This window comes from Bacillus rossius, chromosome 3 (genome assembly GCF_032445375.1).
Source record: "Bacillus rossius redtenbacheri isolate Brsri chromosome 3, Brsri_v3, whole genome shotgun sequence".
Taxonomy (NCBI): Eukaryota; Metazoa; Arthropoda; class Insecta; order Phasmatodea; family Bacillidae; genus Bacillus; species Bacillus rossius.
In genome coordinates, this window is record NC_086332.1 from 43,907,710 (window position 1) to 43,931,731 (window position 24,022).

Here is a 24,022-nt window from a genome sequence, read left to right on the forward strand (position 1 = left end):
GAGGCCTACTCCGGGTGGAAGACTCTTTAACGTAAATATTTTTTCCGCTCAGACGGACTTTTGAATTCGACTGCGTTGCGAATCGTAGGTCAGGCCACGAGGTGACCTGGCCCTCCTCTAAGCTGATTCATGCCGTTGGCTTTTTAACCGCTTAATAAGTAAATATGTAAGAGGAAGGAGTGAATAAAACTCGGGCGCATTGAAGTCTCCATCTTTTCATTCTAACCACGTGTGTCCTTAAGGAGTGTATGGCGTGTGGGACGCCTAGAGCCCACTTGGGATAATTGTTTCATGGTGATAGCGTACACGACGCTGAGAGCGGGTGTTAGGGCCACCGTAGGTGAATAGGGTTGCGTGTCTCGCCCCACACGGGCGACGTCACGACCAGGAGAAAGAGTCTCGCCGGGTCCACGTGCCCACGAACCACGTGGTGGCGCCCACAACATAACATCTTTATAATTCAGCAACCCAGTGCGATAGCAACTGTTATGCTGAAACATCCAACCATTTAAATATTCCTTTCACAACCTCATTTTCGGAACTAATGTACATGTATATCATAATTTTATTTTCATAATTACTTATTAAAAATACAATACCAGGGGGGGGGGGGAGGAAGATATGAATAAAACTCTAATAGGTCTAATAACCTTCAGAGTTATTAGTGTTAGATTTTAAAATTGACTTTATTCTCTCCATTTTTTGTTATTTTATTTTCTTCAGATCTTAAATCTTTTTTATGCTAGATTTGATGGAGTCGAGGGTTCTAATGATTGGACCAACCCATAACTACTAAATATTCCTTTCTCTTACAAAATACCTAAAATGTTTGAGATTGAATTGCTGGCCAACTTCATAGTTCAGATGGGGAAAAAAGGAGAAAAAAATTTATTTGATTATGAAATGAAAGGTAAGTTTATTCAGCAAGAGCATTAATTGTGATGCACAATAAAAAAGTGAGTCTTTCAGTACCTACTTGCTAGTGATGTAGAAACATCTAATCTCAGTAACGAGTAAATTCAATGTGTTCTCATGTTGCAAATAAACTTAAAATATGAAGTTCGGACACACAATTTAAGTTATAATTGTTTTTAAAAAATGCTGAGAGAGATAAATATACAAAAAGTATTAATTTTAGGAGAAAATAGTATAAATTTTTCCCCTTTTTAAAACCTAACTATAATTCTATTTAACAAGATGGTAATATAACTAGCTGAACAACAGGCGTACCGAACGAGTCGCATGTAAATGCCTCAACGCCGAACCTGTGACATTTTCCCGTAGACCGGAATTATTGCCTGTTTTTCTGAGGTTATACTTCTTTAGGTGTGTTGAGGGTGAAATTTTATAGTGAGCCAGAAATGCAATGAAATAAGTGAGCATTAACAATGTTAATTTAACATGTGGGAACTCCAGTACACATGCATGTAGAAACTGCTATAGCCACGAGTTGAAGTTGTCAAGATAGCAGACAGTCGTGTAGAAACATGCACCCTTTAATATTAACTTTAGTAAATATTGGCTATGCTTAGCATATTGGTGTGCTAAAGTAAACTTTGTATTGAAACAATCCTGAAATGAAATACATTTCATTAACTTCAGTAGTCATAATTTGATAAAATAATAACAACTTTAAAAATACCTATTACTTATTAGCCAGGAATATTGTATTGGAACAAACATGTTGTCAGAGAAACTTAAATGTTTTGTTGGTCTCTAAAGCATTATGAACGTGGTGCTCTCTTTAAAATATTTTTCAAACTAAAAGTTCCAGTCCAATTGATACATAAACAAAATTAATCTGAAATACTTTAAAACATACACTAGAGTCCCGTTATAGCGAGGTGTCACGGTTCCGGGTTTGATCCTCGCTATAACCGAATTGGACAGATTTTGGCCCCCAAAAAATAAAAATTAACCAAAAATAGTATAAACATTGGGTTTAAACCTGTATTATTGGAAGATAACAGGTTATATTAACGAAATCTTAATTTCTGTGAGCAGATGTGTGAATTCTCTTTAAAACGATACCCCACAAGTACAGATGCGATCACCGATTGCGTCAAAATAACCAGAATACCCTAACACGCCACATAAGTATATAGCATCTCAGCCCGCAATCGACTACTCGACTTGGCCCGCGACCGACGCAGCATTGTCCTGCTATCTGTTGTCTATGCGGGCTGTCTGCTGGCGGCCATGTAGGTTCGGGATGTAGCTAACAGGCGGCGCTAGTGTAGCGCGACGATTTAATTCCTTACAAAAAAGTAGAGGTGTAAAAGTAACGAAAAAAACCGTACCCGTATGTATTCGTTACTATAACAATTAGTACTCGTTACTATTGTATCGTTACGTTACTCGTTACTTCTGATACCGCATAACATGCTATGTTATGTTGCAGCAACGAATCAAGTCGTATTGCGTACGCGTACAGTATGACGTCGCGTAAATAATAATAGAATATAAACAATTAACAATATTTGATAATTAACCAAGAAACAATTAAATCTCATTAGAGCGGTTTTATTATATTATCTCGTTTAAGATAAAAACAAAAAACCGTGAAAATACGCGATAATAAAAAACCAAAACATACATATTTGTAATTTGTAAAAAATACTTTCTTATAAACAGAAAAAAACTTGGACGACGAATTTCTAAATTATACTTTACTTAATAAACAAACATCGTTCTTTGCAACGTAGATTCATTGAATATGCGCGCGCATACGTAAAACATACGAAAAATGCGAGTAACGAAATCTAGCCGTGTGTAACGTTTTGTTACTCGTTTGCTACAGCTCTAGACGTAGTCAGAAACGAAACAAAGGGACTGCACTCTGTGTGGCCTAGCGGTTGCATTACACACGCACATATCCCCAGCACGTTCAGCATTTGTTATACTGAGTTCACAGGAATAGAATAATATTAATGAACAGACAACTAACGGAAGTTTGATAAAAGAAAGGACGGGATTCTATTTTTAAAGCCACGCACTTAGGTGGCGACTGCGAGGCTGAAGAATGTGACAGGTGTCAACGGCAAGATGTCTAGTGGCGAGCGAGAGGGGTGGATATAAAGCAGACAAACAACCAAAGCGCGCTTGACGCGATCACGCCGTAAATTCCTCAAAAAGACCTCGTTATAGCCGTGTTCTCGCTATTTCCGTGCTCGCTATGAGATTCTAGTGTATTATAAAAGTATATGCATTTATATTTGTTTTGGTTTAAATGACAAATCAGTCATTAAATGCTTCCTACAAACATACCTAAACCTTATTGACATGATTCAACATTTAAGACTTAACAGTAAAAATTTCATCAAGAAATTTATCATTCAACATGGCATTGAATATATGTAAGCTAACAATTTCTTGTGTGCCTACAGTATGACGAATGCTGTGTTCTCTTTACATTTCAATGTTAACTAAGAATTTTTCAAGTTATCATTTCTTTTTATGACTGTATATTATAACATAAAGTATTTAAGGATGATTGTACTATTACAAAGTTTAGTTTGGCACACCAATATGCTTAGTACATCCCCCCCCCCCCCCTTTTTTTTGTTCCCGAAAGTTAATTTTAACAGAGGTTATAAACGTCGCCATCTTTTCAAGATTTCTAAGAATTCACAGCAGCACTATGTTCAAGGATACATTTCCGTTTCAATCTACTTCCGTACCATTCACGAAATTACTCCTACCAAATGCTGTATATCGTGAGCGAAGATGTTGACTCCTCAAGACATTGTAAAAAAAAGGTGGAAAATTTTGTTTTAGTCCAGTTGTGAGTAGTTAGGAGGCAAGAAATTTAATAATGGTAAAAATAAGTAAAAGTGCATTAGTGGTTGATTACTGTTATCTGTGTATAATTTACATTTTAATTAGAAAAGAAATGATTTTGGAAAACAGCTATGGGTTTCAAATGAAGGTTAAGATTTTATCAACTCTTTTTTTAACAGTAACATTTTCAACATCATTGTCACAGTTGGGCTCGGACTGGCCTGAGGGCCGACTGGCAAACCAGTGTTTGCCTCCTCCTTGGTGACAAAAAACATTTGCACTGTTAAAAATAAATTTCTACATATTTAAGGCAAAGGAACTGCAATCTCATGCAAAATGAAATTAGACATTTTTGTAAGAAATGCTTAGTGTTGGTAATCAACATTGCTGCGACATCATGGTCTTGGATTATTCAGCTTAATGCAAAGTACTTGCCTGTTGTTACCATGTATTCTTTATAGTATGTATGTCCAAAAAAATTTTTATGTTAAAGATTGATTTCTTTAAAAAAATTTTAATTGTAGTTTGAAATGATGATTGTTGTCTTCTTTTCAGACTGAGAAAGGTGTTATGAAAGTGAGGCTTGATGGTGGGAAGAAAGCAGCTGTGTCAATAGTTGCCACTGCAGATGAGTCTTTGCAAGGCAATGCTGCTGCTAAAGATGTACGTTGCATATTGGTTCCTTAAATCACTTGCATAAACTCACACTTCCTGATTCAGTTATGTTATACAACTTCCTTGAGAGTAAATATGGTGGTTTTTATCGATAAATTAGTTATTAAAAGATGCTATAGTATATACCTTAAAAATTTGTGATTGTATTTAACTCTAAAATAACACATTTTCTGATGCTTTAGAATTAAAACATGGTTTTCTTTTTTAAAAAAATTAATTTTTATGCAAATTCTGACACGTTGAAAATTTAATAAGGTTTCTAATAATTTTTTTGTATCCAACCATTTTCATTTTATTGGCAAACCTCCATATGCTCTGCTGTGCTGATTATTTACTTCTTCCGCTGCTAGCTACAGGAACACGCTCTGCCCTTAAACTGTGTCCCTTATACGTACCACTTTGGGTTCCTGAACAGGTACAGGTGTGAAAGATGACATGCTAACATTTTGGAATGGGAGAGAGAGTGTGCTAATGGACTTTCTTGCAGAGTCCCTCCTACTTTCTTCCTTGCTTCTTTCCATTTTTCTGAGGGAAAGGATTTTACCCCTATTATTTTCACTCCAAGGTATCCTTGACTATCACTACATTCTTTATATATATTTTTTATACAGTTTATTTCTGAATGGTAGCTTTTCTTCTGCAGTGCAAAACTCAATTTTTATTTTATTCTATCTCCAGCTTCCTGATTTAAAAGAAGCCGTGTACAGGGTTTGTACGCCTCCTTAACATCCTTAAAAATTCCTTAATTTTTCTTAAATTTATTAAGGGCCCTTAAAAGTCCTTAAATTTCACCAACAATCCTTAAAAACTCATTAATAAAGACTGATAACTTTCAAGTAATGCATAAATGTGGGTGTTTTAATATTCTTTTTTTTTTCGACTTGCAGCATACAATGTCTTGTGCATGCCCAGCACAATTGGCAAATTTCGGGCCACGTGATTTGATTTTATATACAAAAATATTTTGAATTTGTTTTTCATAGTTTGTTATCTTACCTTTAAACTAAAAAAAAGTTTGTTTCATTGTCATACTTTGAAATTTAAATATTATTAGTGATCATATTAAATAGTTGGGGTATAAAATTCAGATACTCTTCTTGGGTTAGATGTGTTGCAGATATAATTCTGGATGAATTGAACCAACCAACTAAATTATTTTTTTGTGTACAATATGTATAACATTGTTATTTTCTTTGGGTATATTCTATATTAGTGATATTACAAATTGTTTTCTATCTTTTGATAGTGATGAAGGCAATGAAGTAAAGGGGCCCTTAAAAACTCCTTAATATTGGATATTTTAAGTGAATATGAACCAGGGTGTAAATTGCTCATACTGAAGAAAGTGGCTCCAGAAAAGCTAAAGTAAATGCTAAACCAAAAAGTAGCCAGTGTTGAAGTGTTGTCTTTTAATGACTAAATTGAACAATTTCAGTTAGAATTTTTATTAAATGCAGTAAGATAAGACATTTATGTTCTTTATGAAATAGGATTTTGTGATGTTTTTTGTAAGCAATAGGTATTGATTAAAATATTTTAAAGATTTTTAGTTTTCAAACAAAAGTTTACATAGAATAATATAATTTTGTTTTTTTGTTGGGAATTTTATAAAAAAAATTAACAGCATTTAATAAAAAAAAATAACCTCACCTTTTGCAGATCCATTACTCTACACATTGCTTATATATCCATTTTTTTTTTCATTAGGTTTGTGCACGTAGGGTTCCAAACATATTGTGATTCTGCAACATTTGTTTCAGTTTTAGTTGGAAATTAAAGTGCCATTAAGACAGTCACATAATGCAGAAATATACTTCTCACGCCTAGATTTCCTATTTTCTGATCATTTTCAATCATTAATGGGTTTTACAGCAACCTCAGATGATCATAACTGCAAACCCTTAATACCATTGCAACAACTTTCTCACACACACAAAACACACACACACTTTCAAACCATGTGAAAGATGTGCATCTTCCCTTAAGGTATAGCAGGTTAACAAATTTTGGAGCGTGATGAAAAATGTGCAATGAATTGTTACTATGGGCTTTTGTCGAGTTTTGAAAATCTTTTTCAACTCTTACTTTACGAAAAATTGTGCCCTGTTTATTTTTGGGTAACTATGCATAGTTTCTACAGGACTAGAAAAGTGGGAAAAGTCAGGGAATTTGGAATTCCAAGCTTGTAGCAACCATGTTTAGCCAAAAAACATGAAACTTCTGTAAGTACAGTAGAACTTCAATTATCCAAACTCCGTCTTGTCATTTGTTTATGACTGGACTAGGATAATTACGTGCTGGTGCGTCTACAGTCCGAGCACGCACCCTGGTTTCAGCGGACATAATTTCCGTTTTTAAATCTGTCAAAATCAATGGTTTCCCCACTACGCAATATGTTTTCAAGTCTGAACTCAAGTTATCAACTATCATTTCAACCAACTCCTTTTTTGGGTAAGGATTACCTAGAACCTTTACATACCTACAAATATCTGTGACGCAGGCTAGGCCACACTCATCATGACATTGAGGTCTACACAGAAAGTGATTATACAGTTTTTCCCATATTTTAGTGTCCGTACAAAAATTTATCAAAATACGTTTCATTTCATCCCAGGTACAATTACTTTCTTGCCCTTTCAAAAACATTTCACGTAATTTAATCGGGGCTTGGCAAACTAATAACCCATACAAAGTCCTAAGAGATACTATATTCAAAGTAATAATATCCTCCACATTACACAATAATATAATTATCTCTTCGGGACCACACTTTTTTAATTCAGGCAGCTGTCCTAGGATTTTGTTTAAGACGTGTTTCGTACAACTACTGTCAACTACGTTACGTGTTTCAACTACCAGCGGGTTTACGTCAGTAACTTCGTCGGTGGGATCTGTTGCGCAACACTTACGCGCTATCCGTCTTAGCTCTTCCAGTGTCACTGTGTCCGGGTTCATGTCCACCACCTTCAAGTCTGTCAGTAGTTGTAGCAGTATCGATGTTATCTTAGCAATGGCGTATGTCCAAAAACTTACATCAAGTTAGCAGTATCGATTTGGACATGTCTTGTATCCAACTGCTCCCTGTGAATGACATGATCACAGAGTAATACACAACACTAAATATACAAAAAACCCAAAACAATTTTAAAGTAACTCCGATCAATGCAAGTTCGAGATTGCGTCTGGTAACCAACATACTAGAAAATGCACCTAAGCACACACTCTAACTGTATCCGCAACAGAGTGGCGCACTAACTTTGTTCGCGGGTATCACTAGAGGAATAGGAAATCCTAACAAGGCAGGAAAGGACGGATGCGAGTGTGTCAGAATTAGGTGCCCAGTAGAATTCCAGGGTGTCTACTGACCCTGGAAAACCTGGAAAACCTGGAAAAATCAGGGATTATTGTAATCAGGGAATAATCAGGGAAAAATCAGGGAATTTTTTCAAAAATCAGGGAATTTTTGTTTGGTAGATTGTAGTTGGCAATACTTTTTTGTTTATTGATCAGCTTGCATTGACGTAGCATCAAGTGTATCCCCTCCCATTTTTATTTTTGAATGGCAAATAACTAACAGTTCCCACATCCATTTTCTTTTATTTACCATCGGATTCGGAAGTGGCGTTAAATCACGTGATACAAACTGGTTCAAGCTGGTCTGTTATCCTGCTGATGTACGTGCTGCGGCATGTGCTTCCCGCGTTCGGATTACACCGGCAGGTGCATTTAATTTTAAGTAATTATGGATGCCCCCAACGTAAACTGGGCATTTTTGTTAGCTTTGAAAATACATATCACAGACACTTTTGGTGAAGATTCGCCATCGTTGCTAGAAATTGGTAGCTGTGGGCTTCATACGGTCCATGGTGCTTTGAAAACTGGAATTTCTGCTACACAATGGGATGTTGTAAGTTTTTTGAGGCACAGTTACTTTTTGTTTAAGCATGTACCTGCAAGGAGGGCAGATTACATTAGAATAACTAGATCAGAGCTTTTTCCCAAGAAATTTTGTGCAATCAGATGGTTAGAAAATACTGCAGTTGCTGAGCGTGCCATGAAAACGTTACCCCACCTAAATAAATTTGTTAGTGAAGTTTCTATTTCATCTGTCTTTCAATGTAGGTAGTGGAAAGTGCTCTTGAAGATAATCTTCTAGAAGTAAAATTTACATTTTTCCACTCTTTGGCATTAGAGCTGGAATTGTTTCTTACAATGTTCCAAAGAAATTTGTTAGTGAAGATTCTATTTCATCTGTCTTTCAAAGTAGTGAAAAGTGCTCTTGAAGATAATCTTCTAGAAGTAAAATTTACATTCTTCCACTCTTTGGCATCAGAGCTGGAATTGTTTCTTACAATGTTCCAACGTAAAGCACCCATGGAACCTTTTCTGTATGATTCACTGGTAGACATTTTATTAGCTTTGGCAGGAAAGTTTGTGAAACCAGAGGTACTGAAGAGCTTTAGGGAAAAATGGAATGTATCTCGATTGGATGTAGATAACCAGGAAAATCTATTTACTGCTAACAATATCAAGTTGGGTTATGCAGTACGCCATGCCATCAAGAATGAAAAAGTACCAGAAAAGTCTGTCCTGTTACTGAAAAATGATGTTAGGACTTGTCCAAAGGTTATGGTAAAAAAACTTCAAGACAAAAGTCCCCTGAAGTACAAACTTACCAAAGGAATTTCCTGCTTATGTCCGTCTATGGCTTTAAATTTGGGTGTGAAGTACAGCTTAGAATGTTGTCTTCGAAACAGGTGGCTATCAGGACAAGAAGCTGATAACATTGAGTAATCATATCAGTTGGTATGTTCCTCGCAAGATTCTGAAGCACTGTTCTCGTCTTTTTCTCGTGAAGATGGGCGCCTTGATCACTTGTGGATGCTCATTCTTAAGGCACATACAGTAGTTGCCAAAACAGACCTTCTAAAGTTTGTGAGGATGATGATGGAAATGCATCATTAGAAAGAGGATTTTCAGTGAATTATAATATGCTGACTGAAAACTTGCAGGAAGAAACACTGATTGCACAAAGACATGTGTATGACTTTGTTCAATGTTCTGGGTGTGTAGAACATGTTGATATCATCAAGTCCATGTTACAGTATGTAAGAAATGCTAGTTGTAGGTGTAAGGAAGCCCTGCAAACAAAACAAAAAAAAAGGAAGCTACAGACAAGAAGAAGGCAGAAAAAAGAAGAGTTGAAGAGGAGATCAAGGCATTGCAGTTTAAGAAGGCTCGAGTGTTGGATTTGGCTTGTTCTGAAGCAAGTGCTATAGACGCAAAAGTTGAGTCACTGCGAAATTGACGGGAGCTTACTTTGACTAATGTTTTTTGTGTGTGAAATATTTGTAGCAGCATGTTTTATTTGCCATCAATTGAGTCACTTTGGCCACGTCTAGAAGAAGGTAATATTTTTACTAATTTAAGTAAGTTGAAATACTTTGAAACCCATCAATGTATTGTTATGCAGTTTTTTTCAGTTTCGTGGAATGTCGTAATTGTGTAAGAAAACCTGGAAAAATTCAGTTTTAGACCTGGAAAACCTGGAAAAATCAGGGAATTTCATTTACTAGATCTGGTAGACACCCTGAATTCGTAAAAACAACATTTTATTAACAGCAAGGTTCTAACAAACAAATAGCTCATCTCCTTCTCGAACTGACATTGATCGTTGGTAAGTGGCACTCCTGAGTGGTGGGATTTGAATACTTGTTACTGGACGGCTATAACACAAAACACACAAAAATTAACAATCTTATAATTGATCAAAGCAACACCCTTAATCACAAGTCACCTGCCTCGGCTGAACCTACTGCTTATACATCATTAATCACAAAAGTGGTTTGCCTTAAATTTACTGAAACAATTGAACAAATAAAAATATTGCTGACTATGTACATGACTGATTGATATCCGCCGAAGTTCGCTTATAAAGTTTTATTTTCTACAAACTGTCTCATCGTCACCCAAATCACACGTATTCCCCGTGGTTATTCTTATCCCCTGTGTTCATACAACCTGTCTTGTTAGCACGGTGGTATGTTTGCCGGTGTTCGTTTTGTAGGGAGTTCTCTGTCGATGTCTGTATTTGCGTTTACGTGTTGTGTTCTGTTAATGTTTTTGAAGCCCCCACTCGCTCGCCCTCCCGGAAGTTGCCTTTCCACTTGCCTATTACGACTAACTAGAGACTGAATTCCGTTTCCAACTGCTTTCAGAGTTTTATGCTTCCAAAGCGACACTATCTTCCTTTACTTGTCTATCAAAGTTTATGCCATGTAAAGGTCTCACCAAAATGAAGTCCGCCGGGGTCTCTAGGAGGCAGCGATTACACAATGTTGACAGGATAGGGCTGCGAGCGGTGTCCGAGCAGCACGGCGGCCTACCTCGGTGAAGTCCCTGTTGATCTGCTTTCTGTTGACTCGAAGCAGTGCCCTTTTATACTCGCTGGTCTTCTTCCTAGGATAGAACCGAATAGTCTCGTAGGTTTGGGGGAACGATGGCCGACTTCCTTTTCCGGCGAATCGGCGCACAACCGATGACGCCCGACCGCTTCCGAAGAAGCCCGACCACCAGCCGCAGCGTCCAAAGCCCCCGCGCTCAGTGTTGTGCGGGCGGCATCCACAGGCTTGTTAGGGGCACTGTCGATTCTGAGTGTGTACGACGGTACACACGTTACAGTCCATCCAAATTGCTGATTATCCGTATCACTTTCAGGATTCCAGATAAGATGGAAATGTAGGAACTTTATTGGGATGATGAGTCACCGTCTCATAGTTCTATTATTAGCTGTCGTACATTGCCAGGTGGCCGGCCTGGCCCATCTTTCACTGTTCATTTTGATGAGTCAGTCAGTATGTCATTTACCTGCTACTGTGACTGTACTCTTTCGCGCCGGTGCGTTGTTTTGTTTATAAATGTGTTTCGTAGTTCACCATGGCTTCTAAAAGAAAACGTGTTGTGTTATAGTTAGAAGATAAACTAAAAAGGATAGAGCAAACAGGTAAAGGAGTTACAGGTAAACAGTTGGCTGAGATGTACGGTGTTGGACAATAAACGATTTCAGACATTAAAAGAAGTAAACCTACACTTTTAAACTCCGTGTCAGTGCTTGAAAACGAAGATGGAAGTTCTTCAAGAAAATCAGTTGTACGCGTAGCCACGTACAGAGTCTTGCCTCAAACCAATATTTAATTTATATAATTATGTATGTTTCAGATTTTATTAGTGTGTTACCTCCATGGACAATTATTTGATTACTCTTTGGACTCTAAAGTTTAATTTTGTTCATGTTGGCTATATGTGTATTTAATTTTCCATCTGTGCACAATGTTTACTAATATTTTATTTGAAGGTTAATGTGAAGGGCAAGTATTTTCATAATTTTTATATTTAAATTTATTCAGATTGCTATAATTTGGTTAGGTATTAACGTATTGTTCATCAGATACCAATGTATGAGTCAAGTTAATTACTCCCAGCCATATTGTTTATTTAGGCCAACAATCAATGTTTAAATTTTATAACAATTAGAGAGTTGAATTTCGTATGAGTGCAGGGAAGGATATAGAAGAAAAGAGTGGAAAAAAATATGGCTAGATGGTATTTTGAGTTCCACGAAAATGTGTTGTAACTTCAGAAAATGGTCGTAATATATCAAGAGTGGCAATTGATTATGATCCTATGAAGTTTGGCCACAAATTGAATTATCAATTGTTGTAATCAGGTTTGATTTATCTGAGTTTTGACCATTCTCAGTATTTGCCATGTCTCAGGCTTGAGTTGTCAAGAAGGATATAGGTAAGCTTGAACGATCTGATTATTTTGAATGTTTAAAAAAAAAAAAAAAAAAAACTCTTCTTTGACACCGATCAAATTGATATAATTGAAAGATTTACAAGTTAAATTTTGTCGACAAGCTCAGAGGTATAGATGAGAGTTTCGTGTGTTAACGATTGAAGCTAGTTTTGGGAAAATAATATTGATCATATGATCTCATCCAGACTGTATCATAGCTATCTTAATATTTTGTTTTGTTACCAGATATAACTTTTCGAGTAAGGTTTTTTTTTTCGTTTTGTCTAACATAAATGAGGTAATATCCTATGTAAGAGAATGATGAAAGTAATTAATTTTATGGTTCCAATGATATATGTTAATTCATTAGAAGTTATTTTGTCATATTATATTTGCCCACCATACCTATGTTGAATCTTATTGAATAATGATCGATAAAGTTGATGGAAACATTACAATCAGGCTAGATCACAGTTATATATATGTAAAAGTATAATAAAAAAATTTTGTTCCGTTTCAATATTATTTGTTTTCATGAATAATAATAGGAACATGGCGCCCATTTAAGCAGAGTAAAGTATAGTTACAGTAGTGATCACCACAACTTGGTGACGTACACCTTGAAGAAGAAAGGAGGCTGAGTCGACCGAAGTGGCTACCACACGGGTGACCCGAGCGTACACCAGAGAGAAAGGGAGAAAGGCTGTGGTGGCGACTAGTACAGGAGTGTACACATCAACTACACAGTAATGGCAGAAACCAATAAAGATTTAGAAAATGCAGTTTTCAAGTGGTTTTTGCAGCAATGTTCTGTGGGAAACCCAATTTCAGGCCCAATTCTTTGTGAAAAAGCAAAGATCTTAGCTGAGAAGCTTGGTTTTTCATCCTTTAAAGCAAGTAACGGCTGGCTAAGAAATTTCAAGTCTTGGCACGGTATCCGTGAATTAGATTTAAGTGGCGAGAAGTTATCAGCAAACTCCAAAGCTGTAGAAGATTTTATTGAAAAATTTTAAGTTGTAGCAGACTCCTACAGCCCTATGTTTTTGTACAACGCCGATGAAACAGGTCTTGTTTGGAAAGCTCTGCCTAAAACCACTTTAGCATAGTGTAGTACTCCAGGACTTAAAGTTAGTAAAGACCGTGTTACGGTGCTCAACTGTGCAAACTCTACAGGAAGCCATAAAATACCCCTTCTGTTGATAGGGAAGTCAAAAAGCCCAAGAGCATTTAAAAATGTGTAAAAGCTTCCCCTCTGTTATAAAAACCAACCCAAGGCTTGGATGACTGCAACATTGTTTACCGAGTGGTATGGCGAAGTTTCATTCCTGAAGTGAAAAAACACAAAAAAATTTCCTTGGAAAAGAAGGTATGAAGTAAACTGCTTTTGATTGTTGATAATGCACCAACTCATCCCACCACAGAATTGTTGGAAAGAGGGAATGGCCAGTTTAAAGCAATTTTTTACCGCCAAACATCACAAGCTTGTTGCAACCAATGGACCAGTCTGTTATCAAAACCATGAATCGCCATTACAGAAGGCAACTTTTAAGGAAACTTTTGTTAGAGGGCGAAGATGAAGAGAGTTTGTGAGAAAACCACAAAAAAATAAATTTGAAAGTTTGTGCTTACATGGTGGCGGAAGCTTGGAGCTTTGTGAAGCAAGTCTCATTAAGACGTGCGTGGAACAAGTTGAAAGGCATAGAAGCTCAAGAAAAGGGAAGGGAAGGGACAGGAGAAGATGAGGATGACATTTCACTTGAGGAATTCAGAAAATTTCTTTTGAAAATCCCTGGATGTTCAGACGTTAGTGCTGAAGATATAGGAGAGTGGATGGTGTGTGATTCGTCAGACCCTGGGTTTCAAATTCTAAATGATGATGAACTTGTTGAAAGTGTGAGAGAAGAAAGTGTCGAGGAAGAAGACGACCTTAACGTCGCGGTAGAAGCAGACCATGAGCTATTGAATCATTTGCCGGCCTTGAAACTGCGTTGCAGTAGATGGAGCGTCAGCCCGATTGTGACCACATGCAACTTCTCACTGTCAAGCGGATGCGCGACTTGGCTACCCGAAAACGGATGAAGACACTCAAACAGCTTACTTTGACTGAGCTGTTCAACAAGCAATGACTATTTTACGGTACAGTACATACATGCATATTGTATGTATGTACATACATACATACTATATAATGTGCAGCACTTGTAAGTAGGTACGTATGTATGTAATGTACATAGTATGCTTAACACGTAAATATATTTCATTTTAATCTAATTAATTAAAAGCTCTTTTTCTTTAAAAAATAGTTTTTTCTCCTGTTTTAACATAGTACAACATACATACAAATATTATTAATTTAAATTACCCTTATTACACTTCACTTAATAAAATAAAAAGTATTTCTTTTTCGTTTGAGGGTTTTTTGTTTTTTTTTGTCCGAAAGACTAAACAACTGAATCCAATCACTTTGAATATTTTTCTCACGCGTTCAGCTCATCCATCCAATTGTTGATAATTGCTTTTTGCTCGGGCTATGAAAATTAAGCAGAAAATAAACAAATGTAGATTACGTCCTTCAGTAAAAAGTTACTTGAAGTACACAACTAGTGAGGCCCCAAACCTGGCCGCACATGGCGAAACACAGTGGCCACGAGCCAAAATGCCGACGAAGATGGTCACAATTTCTAATTAAATGGCAGAATGAAAATAAAAATGTTAGGTTAACTTAAAACTCGGCATGGCTCTGACCACCAATGTTAAATTTTCTATTTCATATTTATTCTCCTACATATTTGGCGAGAAGCCACCGAACGCGCCCTCCTGGTGCAGAGATCGACAGACGACTGACTAGATCATGGCACTGGTTCCTCCATGCAGAAAGGGCAATCACATGACCTCACCGACCAATCACATACACTCTTCATTCACACTACAAATCACAAGCCAATAGGAACACAGAACATATACACTGAAAACCATTTTCATACATAGAAACAGGGGATTCACTTTCTCCTTCTCTCTCCAACACAGTGGGAGAGTAGTTCTCCTCCAGTTCCCACGCAGTGACGAGATATCGTTACAGTCTCTCTCTTACTGGGGAATTACTGTTTCTTTCTCACTTGCACTTACAAGCCTCTAATGCCTCTATTTCTACACATCACCACAGACACAGTCCCTTGTTCTAGAATCATTATACAATATCTGCATTCTATTAAAAACATAATATATAATTATAATACAATATTCAAATTTAAATAAATAATAGAAAAAATTCATTATGTACACATAATATTAGGTAAATATAACTAGCAAAACAAGTTGAAAGGATGACAGAAGAAACATGATAATTAAATTATTATAAATTGAGAATCAAATATACTGGCAACCTAACCCGTTCTTACTAACAATTTTATTAGTAGAACTGGCATTTATACTGCAATGCTACACCATTTTTTTCCGGACAAAGTCCAAGTATTCAAATTTTTGAATATCCGAATGGCGTCCGGTCCCAATTGATTCTGATAATTGGAGTTCTACTGTAGAAGCATATGTGCAGTTTGTTCTGATTATAATTGTTTATATATATAAATTGTTGCTCTGCATAGTGCTCTGTTCTTAAACTTTTATTATTTTTTCAGGCTCAGCTGACAACTGATCCTTTACCGACTGAAGAAACATCACATCCCACAGCATCAGTACCATCGATTCCAGCATCACCACACATAACTAACTCGATTGGCTCTCCTTCGCAAGAAGAAACTCTTCCTCAAGTTGCTTCTCTACAACAAGCAGAAAGTGTCTTATCTACTACTATTAATTCGACTAAAGATGAGTTTATGAAGGTATGGATCAGTTAAAGATTACTCCAACAATTTATACAGTATAAATCCGAGTAGAAGTAGAGGTTTATATTAACTAAAACCACTCACGAAAGCAGGGTCGGCCTGAAATTGTGTCCCAAGGAAAATTCAAGTGACTTAAAAAAAAGCTAAAAATTGTAAATACACTTGACTGTCATTAAAATAGCATTACAATAATTTCTTACGTTGTGTTACCACATGCCTTAATAACTTTTATGTAATATATTACAGTAATTATTGGGGGGGGGGGGGGGGTGTTTAACACAATATTTGGGTGCAGGATTTAACCAACCTGTAAAGAAAAAAATGGACAGGGGTGTGTTCCATTGCCCTACAAGTCTGAAAAATTAAAAACAATGCCTGCAAGTTTTCGTCTGTTGGCTAAAGAAATGCATCCTGTGGATTTTTATTTCTCATGTTGGTGTGTTTGTTCAAACTCCGAAGTATATTTCTTATTTCCTTTCTCTATATTGTATAGTAGACATGCTGCACAAAATTGAATATTACGTTGTTTTTTTTCTTCGTAATTTACAATCATCTACGTGTTATTTGTGATGTGTCAAGAAAATGTTTTACATATCTACATCTCTATTTCCACAACAAGGAAGAATACACCTCTAACAGTAATTATTATAAACTCAAAAGTTGTACACTATGTCAAATGATCACCAACTTTGCAACAATATACCAATAGAGGTTGCAAGAAGAATTAGCATGGCGAAGGATGTAGAAAAAGAGTTAAAATAGCACAGAAATTATATTTTTTAACATCACTCAATGCCTATTAAAACTATTTTCATCATAAATAAATACCGTACTTGACACAGGTAGTGGTAAAATAGGTTCACAAACACTCAAAATATGGTAAGTAATGAAAGTTCGTGGGCAGATTTTTAGTAAACCTTTTGAAGAATTATGAAAAATTGCTGGAAAAGTGTTAGGAGAAAAAAAAATTTGTATGTTAAAATTTTACAAGATTATAAGGACTTAGCTGATTTAAAATGCAAGAAAGTCTATAATTACAGTAAAGCCACCTTAAGAGAATCCAAAATCTAAAAAAAAAAAAATCTTGCAGCATTTTTTCCTATTTATAAGTCTAATTTTGTAAGTGTACCTTGAATAAATGTTTAACAGGTTTTCACTGGGATGGTTTTGGGGGGGGGGGGGGGGGGGATTATTGACAAGTAGTTTCCCACCTGAGGGAGGGTATGGATAGGTAGGTTCTGCATGGATGGAATGAGGCTGACACTCATAGGAGCCGGCTGCCCTAACCAAGGGTCAGATCTGTCATCTGTCATTCCATCCGGCCTGGAGTGTTAGGATATGGAGTAGCGATGGAATGAATTGGGGAAAACAGTAGTACCCCCAGAAAACCCACCGGCTACATATGACCACATTTCCTACCTGCGAAAATCTGGGTTTGACCCCGCCAGGAATCCAACCCCAATCGCCTCAGTGGGAGGCGGTCACTGTGGCTCTTTAGGGATTTACTGAAATGTTAATTTTTTTTTACTGCAGTTACCTTTCCTTCATGCAATGAATTCTCCCCCACCCCTTCCCTTGTTTCCAGGCCAAGATAACTGTTCTCAACGATAAGACTGATTACTGGGTCACATGGGAAAGCGATTGTGAAAAATTGGACAACATAATTCTGAAGACACATGAAAATGTAACGTCCGTGCCACTAGCAAGTCCCAAAGAAGGCCAAGTATGTTGTGCAAAATATGATGGTATATGGTGAGTAGACTCCAGCTGCTATTTGTTTGTAAACATCAGTTGCTTTTGGAAGTTTTTGGCAATAAGAAGTTACAAATTGTAAGAATTTAGATGATCCTATTTGCTGTGAACATTATGCATTTCTTTTGTGTATTAAGGTGGAAGGTAAAAATAAAAAGGTACATATTGAAGCTTTTTTAATAAATTGAATACCATACAAAAATATAATATAGTTATTCTTATCATATACTATTTCATAATTAACTACTTTTACAGAATAATAATGCATAACCTTTTTCAGAAGCCTCAGAACAGTTCCTTGTACAAGTTTCTAAATTTAATATATAAATTTTAAGACTGAATGCACAAATGGTGTTCTCTATTCTAGTTTATGATTGATGTTAGTCTTGCTTATGTTTTTACATTATTTGAGCTGAAAAATTATACAAATTTTATTCCGTATTAATTCTACAGCTTATTGGCTGTTAAGTATTCGTTTGGACTTTGGTAGCCAGCCATTTATCATGAAACATTATTTGGGCTACTTTGATTTTATAAAATGAAATCTTCTTGTGATTATTTTTTGTGAAGTTCTAGTCATTTACAATTTACCTGAAGATGCTAATAATTGTAATTTGGTTAGTTACTGTTTCGTTAAAATTAAAATATAGCTGTGAGGTAATGGATATTTCACTTTAAAAAAGTTTTGTATGGGAATTAATAAATTATTATATGAATTGGGATGAGAACATGAAAATAATTTAGTGAAATAAAAATTAAAAATGCTTATCAGTTCTGTATAACAAGATATTTCCTAACATCTGTCCTTGACAACGTTAAGGGGGCGGTTCAGAGACTAAAAATCGCTACACTTCCAAATCGTGTTAATTTTGGTAAAATATGAATAAAACCTTCGAAATCAACTACCCGACTACTCTGCCTGGTCGGTATAAGTACCTGCGTAGCTGGGAGCAACGGTCATTCGAGTCAGGCTCTTCAAACGGGGAGGTTGTGTTTCTCCTCCCTCCTGGCCGGCTTTAGACATGCGAAGACGGTTGGCCACCCCCCTTCCCAGAGGAAGGTGTGGGTTTCACCCGCGCATGCGCAGGACAGGGCTGAGAGCCGCAGTGTTGCCAGTTCTACTCCACCCGACCAGGGCCATGAGTCATGACCTCCGCGGCTGATCCAGGCTGACAGTCCGCCGCGCAGGCGAGCGAAGTTCGACGGCCCGCCGGGAAATACCTTCGCGCGCACACTATATATTAACACATTACCGTGTTGTACATAATAGTCTATGTTAACTATGGTTCAAGATAAAACTATAATACACATTAAAAATATTTTTTTAAATATTTTCACTAACATTTCAAACATAAATTATAATTTCATAATTTAAAATTTTCTTGCGGTTACTCAATTTATAAAGACCTAAAGTTATGAGACGTAATTTTTACCTGATACTTAAAGAGTCAAGTAAATAGGAATAATAATGGCAGAACCAATTTATAAATAGTGATTAGCACAAATGTAAAATAAGATCTTCACTGAGTAACTTAAATCCAATTATTTATATAGTAAATTATCTAATTAGAGGTGTAACTATTAAATATCATAGCAGACATTTTACACTAATTAATACTTAATTCATTGAAAATTTTAATTATCTTAATCAAAATCCACAAAGAAAGATGGATGTGAAATATCTAATTTCTTTATTATTTACATATTTTAACATCTTATAACATGTATTGTTTTGTGTTCAAATTCTGCACCATCAATCAAGTAATTTAAAGATACATTGATTACATTTCATAAATCCCTTATAACCAGTAGCGGAAACAGAAATTTATTTCAAGAGATGATCTGAAAAAATTAATAAAATAATAAGAATATTTGTTTTTTAAAAAACTTGCATACGTGAAGAAAAAGAAGTTAGGACAGTTACATTATCATTCTCAACGTGCATCACTGCCCTTGTGGTTTGCGATCCCAAGTGCTGTAACAGCACACACCTGAGTCGCCCAAAATAACATACTGCCTTCGCTGAGATATCGCCTATTTTTCTTCATTATTCCAAAGAATCTAATAGCTCCCTATTCCCCCCTGCGTCAACCACTGTTTATAACCTTACAGAGTAGGCATACACATAGCTGCCAACCTTTCATGCCAGTCATCAGTAATCACTCGGAGGCATATCCAGGATTCGGTGTGGTGAGTTTCCGGGGGGGGGGGGGGGGGGGGGTGTTTAGTCACTCCATCCCCAACACCCTTGTTAATAATAACACTACAGAACATACATCAAACTACATTTTTCAGCATAGGCCCACTAATAACAGCATTTTGAAATGAATAAATGCACTCTTCACATAAAACGTCGATGTTGTAATTGTCATACACTTTACACTAACATTAATCTCTTGAAGTCAGATGTTGTTTCGTTGCATGTTTTGCAGCGTGCAACTGTTTTTGGGAAAAATGTTTTTTGAAGCACACTTCCCCATCTGATGCAGTCTTTACTTTTTGAATTAAAAGTGCAGAAAGAGACTCTGTTGACAATGACGGCCTAAATTCAGTATGATTTTTTCGCACAGAACTAAAAATTCGCTCTGTGGAGGCATTGCTATGAGGGACACACAATAATGCAAACATTACTTTACTTAGGGCACTGTATTTAATTTGACCACTTTCATTTTTCAACTGACTTATTTTCCACCAACTTTCATCAGACCTTGAACAATTTACAATGTCGTCTGTGAAATTTTCGAATTGATAGGCTGCAAACTCTTCTTCGAGCCTGTCACGCTGACTTTCTTCTATAATTTTTGGAAATCTATGGACGAAATACTCTACAGAAGTAAATGAAACATCTTGCCTAACAGAAATGTCAGCTACCTCTGCATGTTTTAAGAATACGTCAGTAAGAGGAAACTTTTTCAAAATGTAAATACAAGCTGCAACATAAAACTCCCTCACAGAAGAATAGAAATTTCTAACATCTATATCTTTTACAGACTTTTCCTGTAAGTATGCCCTAGTTTTCGCACCAATAACCAGCTCCGAATCAGACTTTTGATTTTTAACCTTCTGAAATTCAACCTCTGTGATTGAAGTGGCTCCAAGTTTCAGAGCAGATGGTTTGATAAACCTCATAAGTAAGTCTGTCAGAAGACCAACAAACTTTCTTCTCAAGATGTGTATGACAGGGGCTTCCTGCTGTAAATACACATTAACAGAATTAAAAACTGGGAGAACGGACTCCAAAAAATAACAGTACAGCTTTGTGACAGGATCCTGCATTAATGACCTCAACATTGAATGCTGTTTATTTGTTGAATCCACTTTCGGAAGAGGACCATGACAGAACAACATTTGTAAGGCTTCCCACTGCTCTACAACCCGAGTAATACAATCAAGCAAAGAAAGCCAACGTGTACTTGCATACTTCAAAATTTTGTGACTTTTCATCCCACAAATTTCCTGGTACACCTTCAAAGTATTCTTCCTCTTAGAGCTTTTTTCTAAGTAATAAAATAGTTGCACTAAGAAGTTTTCAACATTTACGAACAGATGTGAGGATGCCTTCTGAGCTGCCAAATGTACTAAATGGCATGAACAGCACTGCATTACAACTGCAGGGTGGTGTTCTTTTACAAAGGATATTACTCCTTTTGTTTCACCTGTCATTGTGTTTGCATTATCTGAAGAAAATGCAATGCAGTTTTCCCATGGAATTCTGAGAGAAGAGAGCTCTTTATTGATAACTGAAAAAATTCCTAACCCGGTGTTGTCACTAGTTTCCAAAACCGACAAAAGTACAACAGATACCTGACCTCGAGCTTGATTGAAAAACGAAACAACCAAAGGGTACAGCTTCACAGAATTAGAATCAGTACTTCCATCAGTTGCCAACGAGAATGGCACCTGCTGCAAAATAGAAACTATTTCTCTTTTTGATTCACTTGCCATGTGCTGAACCAATGCATTCGTCTTGGTTCTAGCACAACCATATTTATGCGCAATCTTTGAATCAGGAAACATAGCCCTAAATAAATTACCTGCGTGGTCGGAGACCGATAATGGGATATTATGCTCAATTAGAAATGAAGTGAACAACAACTCTGCATTCGTAACATCCGTATCACCACTGTTTACAAAAAAAGACGAAATTGATTTATTGTCTGATTTCACTTTCGCATAATCTCGGTGTTTCTTGCATTCAAAATGTCTTCGGCAGTCATCTCTACCTCCGTGGGCAACCGAAAAATCACTATTACAGACGTTGCAGAATACATGATTCTCAGACACAGATGAACGTGAAAAACAAGGCCATTCACTTGCATAAATGTCCCGGTATTTTTGTAATACAGGTGTTCTTTTGCTAGTACTTTCACTCCGCACAGCAGCACGCTTCATCGTATTTTCAATGCCACTCTGAAACGGTAAAATAAATGACGCTGCCACTCTTAAACGGTAAAATAGGTGACGCGTCGCCCACGCAATCCAAACATAACGGCCATGTTTACAGTTAAAACGAAAAGGACGCCGAGACTGCTTGAAAAAATCGCCGCAACAGCGCTCCTATTGCAAGATATCGACAGCGATAGCTATCGTACTCACAGCGTCAGCGATATAGTTCTATAGTAAACAAATATCACGTAAACGGCTTTTTGTGGTTTTTGTAAAAAAATCCGTAATACTTTCTTACCAACCCGTAATTCAGTAATATATGTCACTACACCGTAATAATTACGGACAATCCGTAATGGTTGGCAGCTATGCATACACGTGAATCCAGTGGCGACCGATGAACGAGCAGGTGAGGAGTGCTGCACATTCTCGGATCAAACCCAATTAACAAATAATCATTTCTATTATTGCAATTATACTTTATTGAAAACAAGCGAAAACCTTCTGGCGAGTAACATTGATTGTATAATTTCTGCCAGCCTTGAAATAGTCAAAATAAAATTTTGTTATAATTTCGCTATTTTTTTTAATATTGCGGTCATACAGCCTTAAATTTTAAGGTAGATTTTGAAGAAAATACTGTTTATTGCAGCAGTTACTATTTTGCAACTTCCAGAAAATATTTAATTATTTTTAGTGATACATATATATGTATATATATATTGTTACGATCGCGCTTGGCTGCAGTGCATGGCATCGCCGCACTCGTTCGGCCTGTCTGCGCCCCCTTCCACCCGCATCCTCTCCCTGGTATCTCGTGTCATACTATCTCGCTACATCCTGACCGTCGCAGCGCGCACCTGCCTCAGATCGGGTTACTTAAAAGAGGCCGCACTGCGGAATAAAATGACTCAGATGCCTTTATCGGCGTTCTTAGAGCAGCCACCGCGTCCTTCGAGGACTCACGATGCGTTTCTGGGCATTTCGACGGCGAAGGTCGCGCGATATCTCGGAGACATGCCCGATTGTTCTGGATGGGAACCCAAGGGCTATTTAAGGAGGTTGGGCCGACCTTCGAGTCAGTCAGTCGGTGACTGAGTGAGTTCTCCCGCGGCGGAGTTTCCGGGCGATAGTGCCGCAGGTGCGGCAGAGTGGCGAAGTCCTTGGACGAAGGTTCCAGGGCAGGGAGTGAGTAAGTTCAGTGGAGTGGGGAGTTCTCCCGCGGCGGAGTTTCCGGGCGATAGAGTCGCGGGCGCGGCGGAGTCCCGAGTGAAGTTGCGAGCGAGGGCGTCGAGTGGGATCTCGGCGAAGGGTGTGACGGCGGCGGCGGAGTGCGGCGACGGAGTCCTGCGGCGGAGACCCACGAGGGGTGCTGCGGTCGGAGTTGCGCCGGAAGTGCGGCCCAGCGAGGTGTGTGAAGCGAGTGACTGGGGAATTGACATTTCTTTAAGTGTAGTTAATTATTTGCCATCTTAGAAGATTAATTGTAAGTGACAAGTAGTGGTAATAAATAAAACTGTGTGTGTGAAATAAAATCTATTAATTGGGCTATCCTTTACGAACCCGCAGGGAAATCGTAACAATATATATATATATATATATATATATATATATATATATATATATATATATATATATATATATAGTTATGTGGACACAATAACCATCGTAAGTTTGTATCTTTACTTACAGATATATAATTATGCAAAATTTTGTCTGGAACAGGTTTTGATACGACCAACCCTTATTGCGAGGGGTGACCAAAATAGGAGTTGAAGGACAGAACTATT

At 37.1% G+C, this 24,022-nt stretch overlaps 1 protein-coding gene across 7 annotated transcripts in view; it reads left to right on the top strand.

Annotated features, from left to right (window-relative positions):
• LOC134530599 (tudor domain-containing 6-like) overlaps window positions 1-24,022 on the top strand; it is a 229,928-nt gene that overhangs the window by 133,661 nt on the left and 72,245 nt on the right. For all 7 annotated transcript variants that reach the window (XM_063365580.1, XM_063365575.1, XM_063365578.1 and 4 more), the window contains 3 exons: window positions 4,336-4,443; window positions 15,888-16,091; window positions 17,680-17,846. In XM_063365580.1, the coding sequence (XP_063221650.1) occupies window positions 4,336-4,443; window positions 15,888-16,091; window positions 17,680-17,846 (479 nt within the window). The remainder of the gene's footprint in view (window positions 1-4,335; window positions 4,444-15,887; window positions 16,092-17,679; window positions 17,847-24,022) is intronic.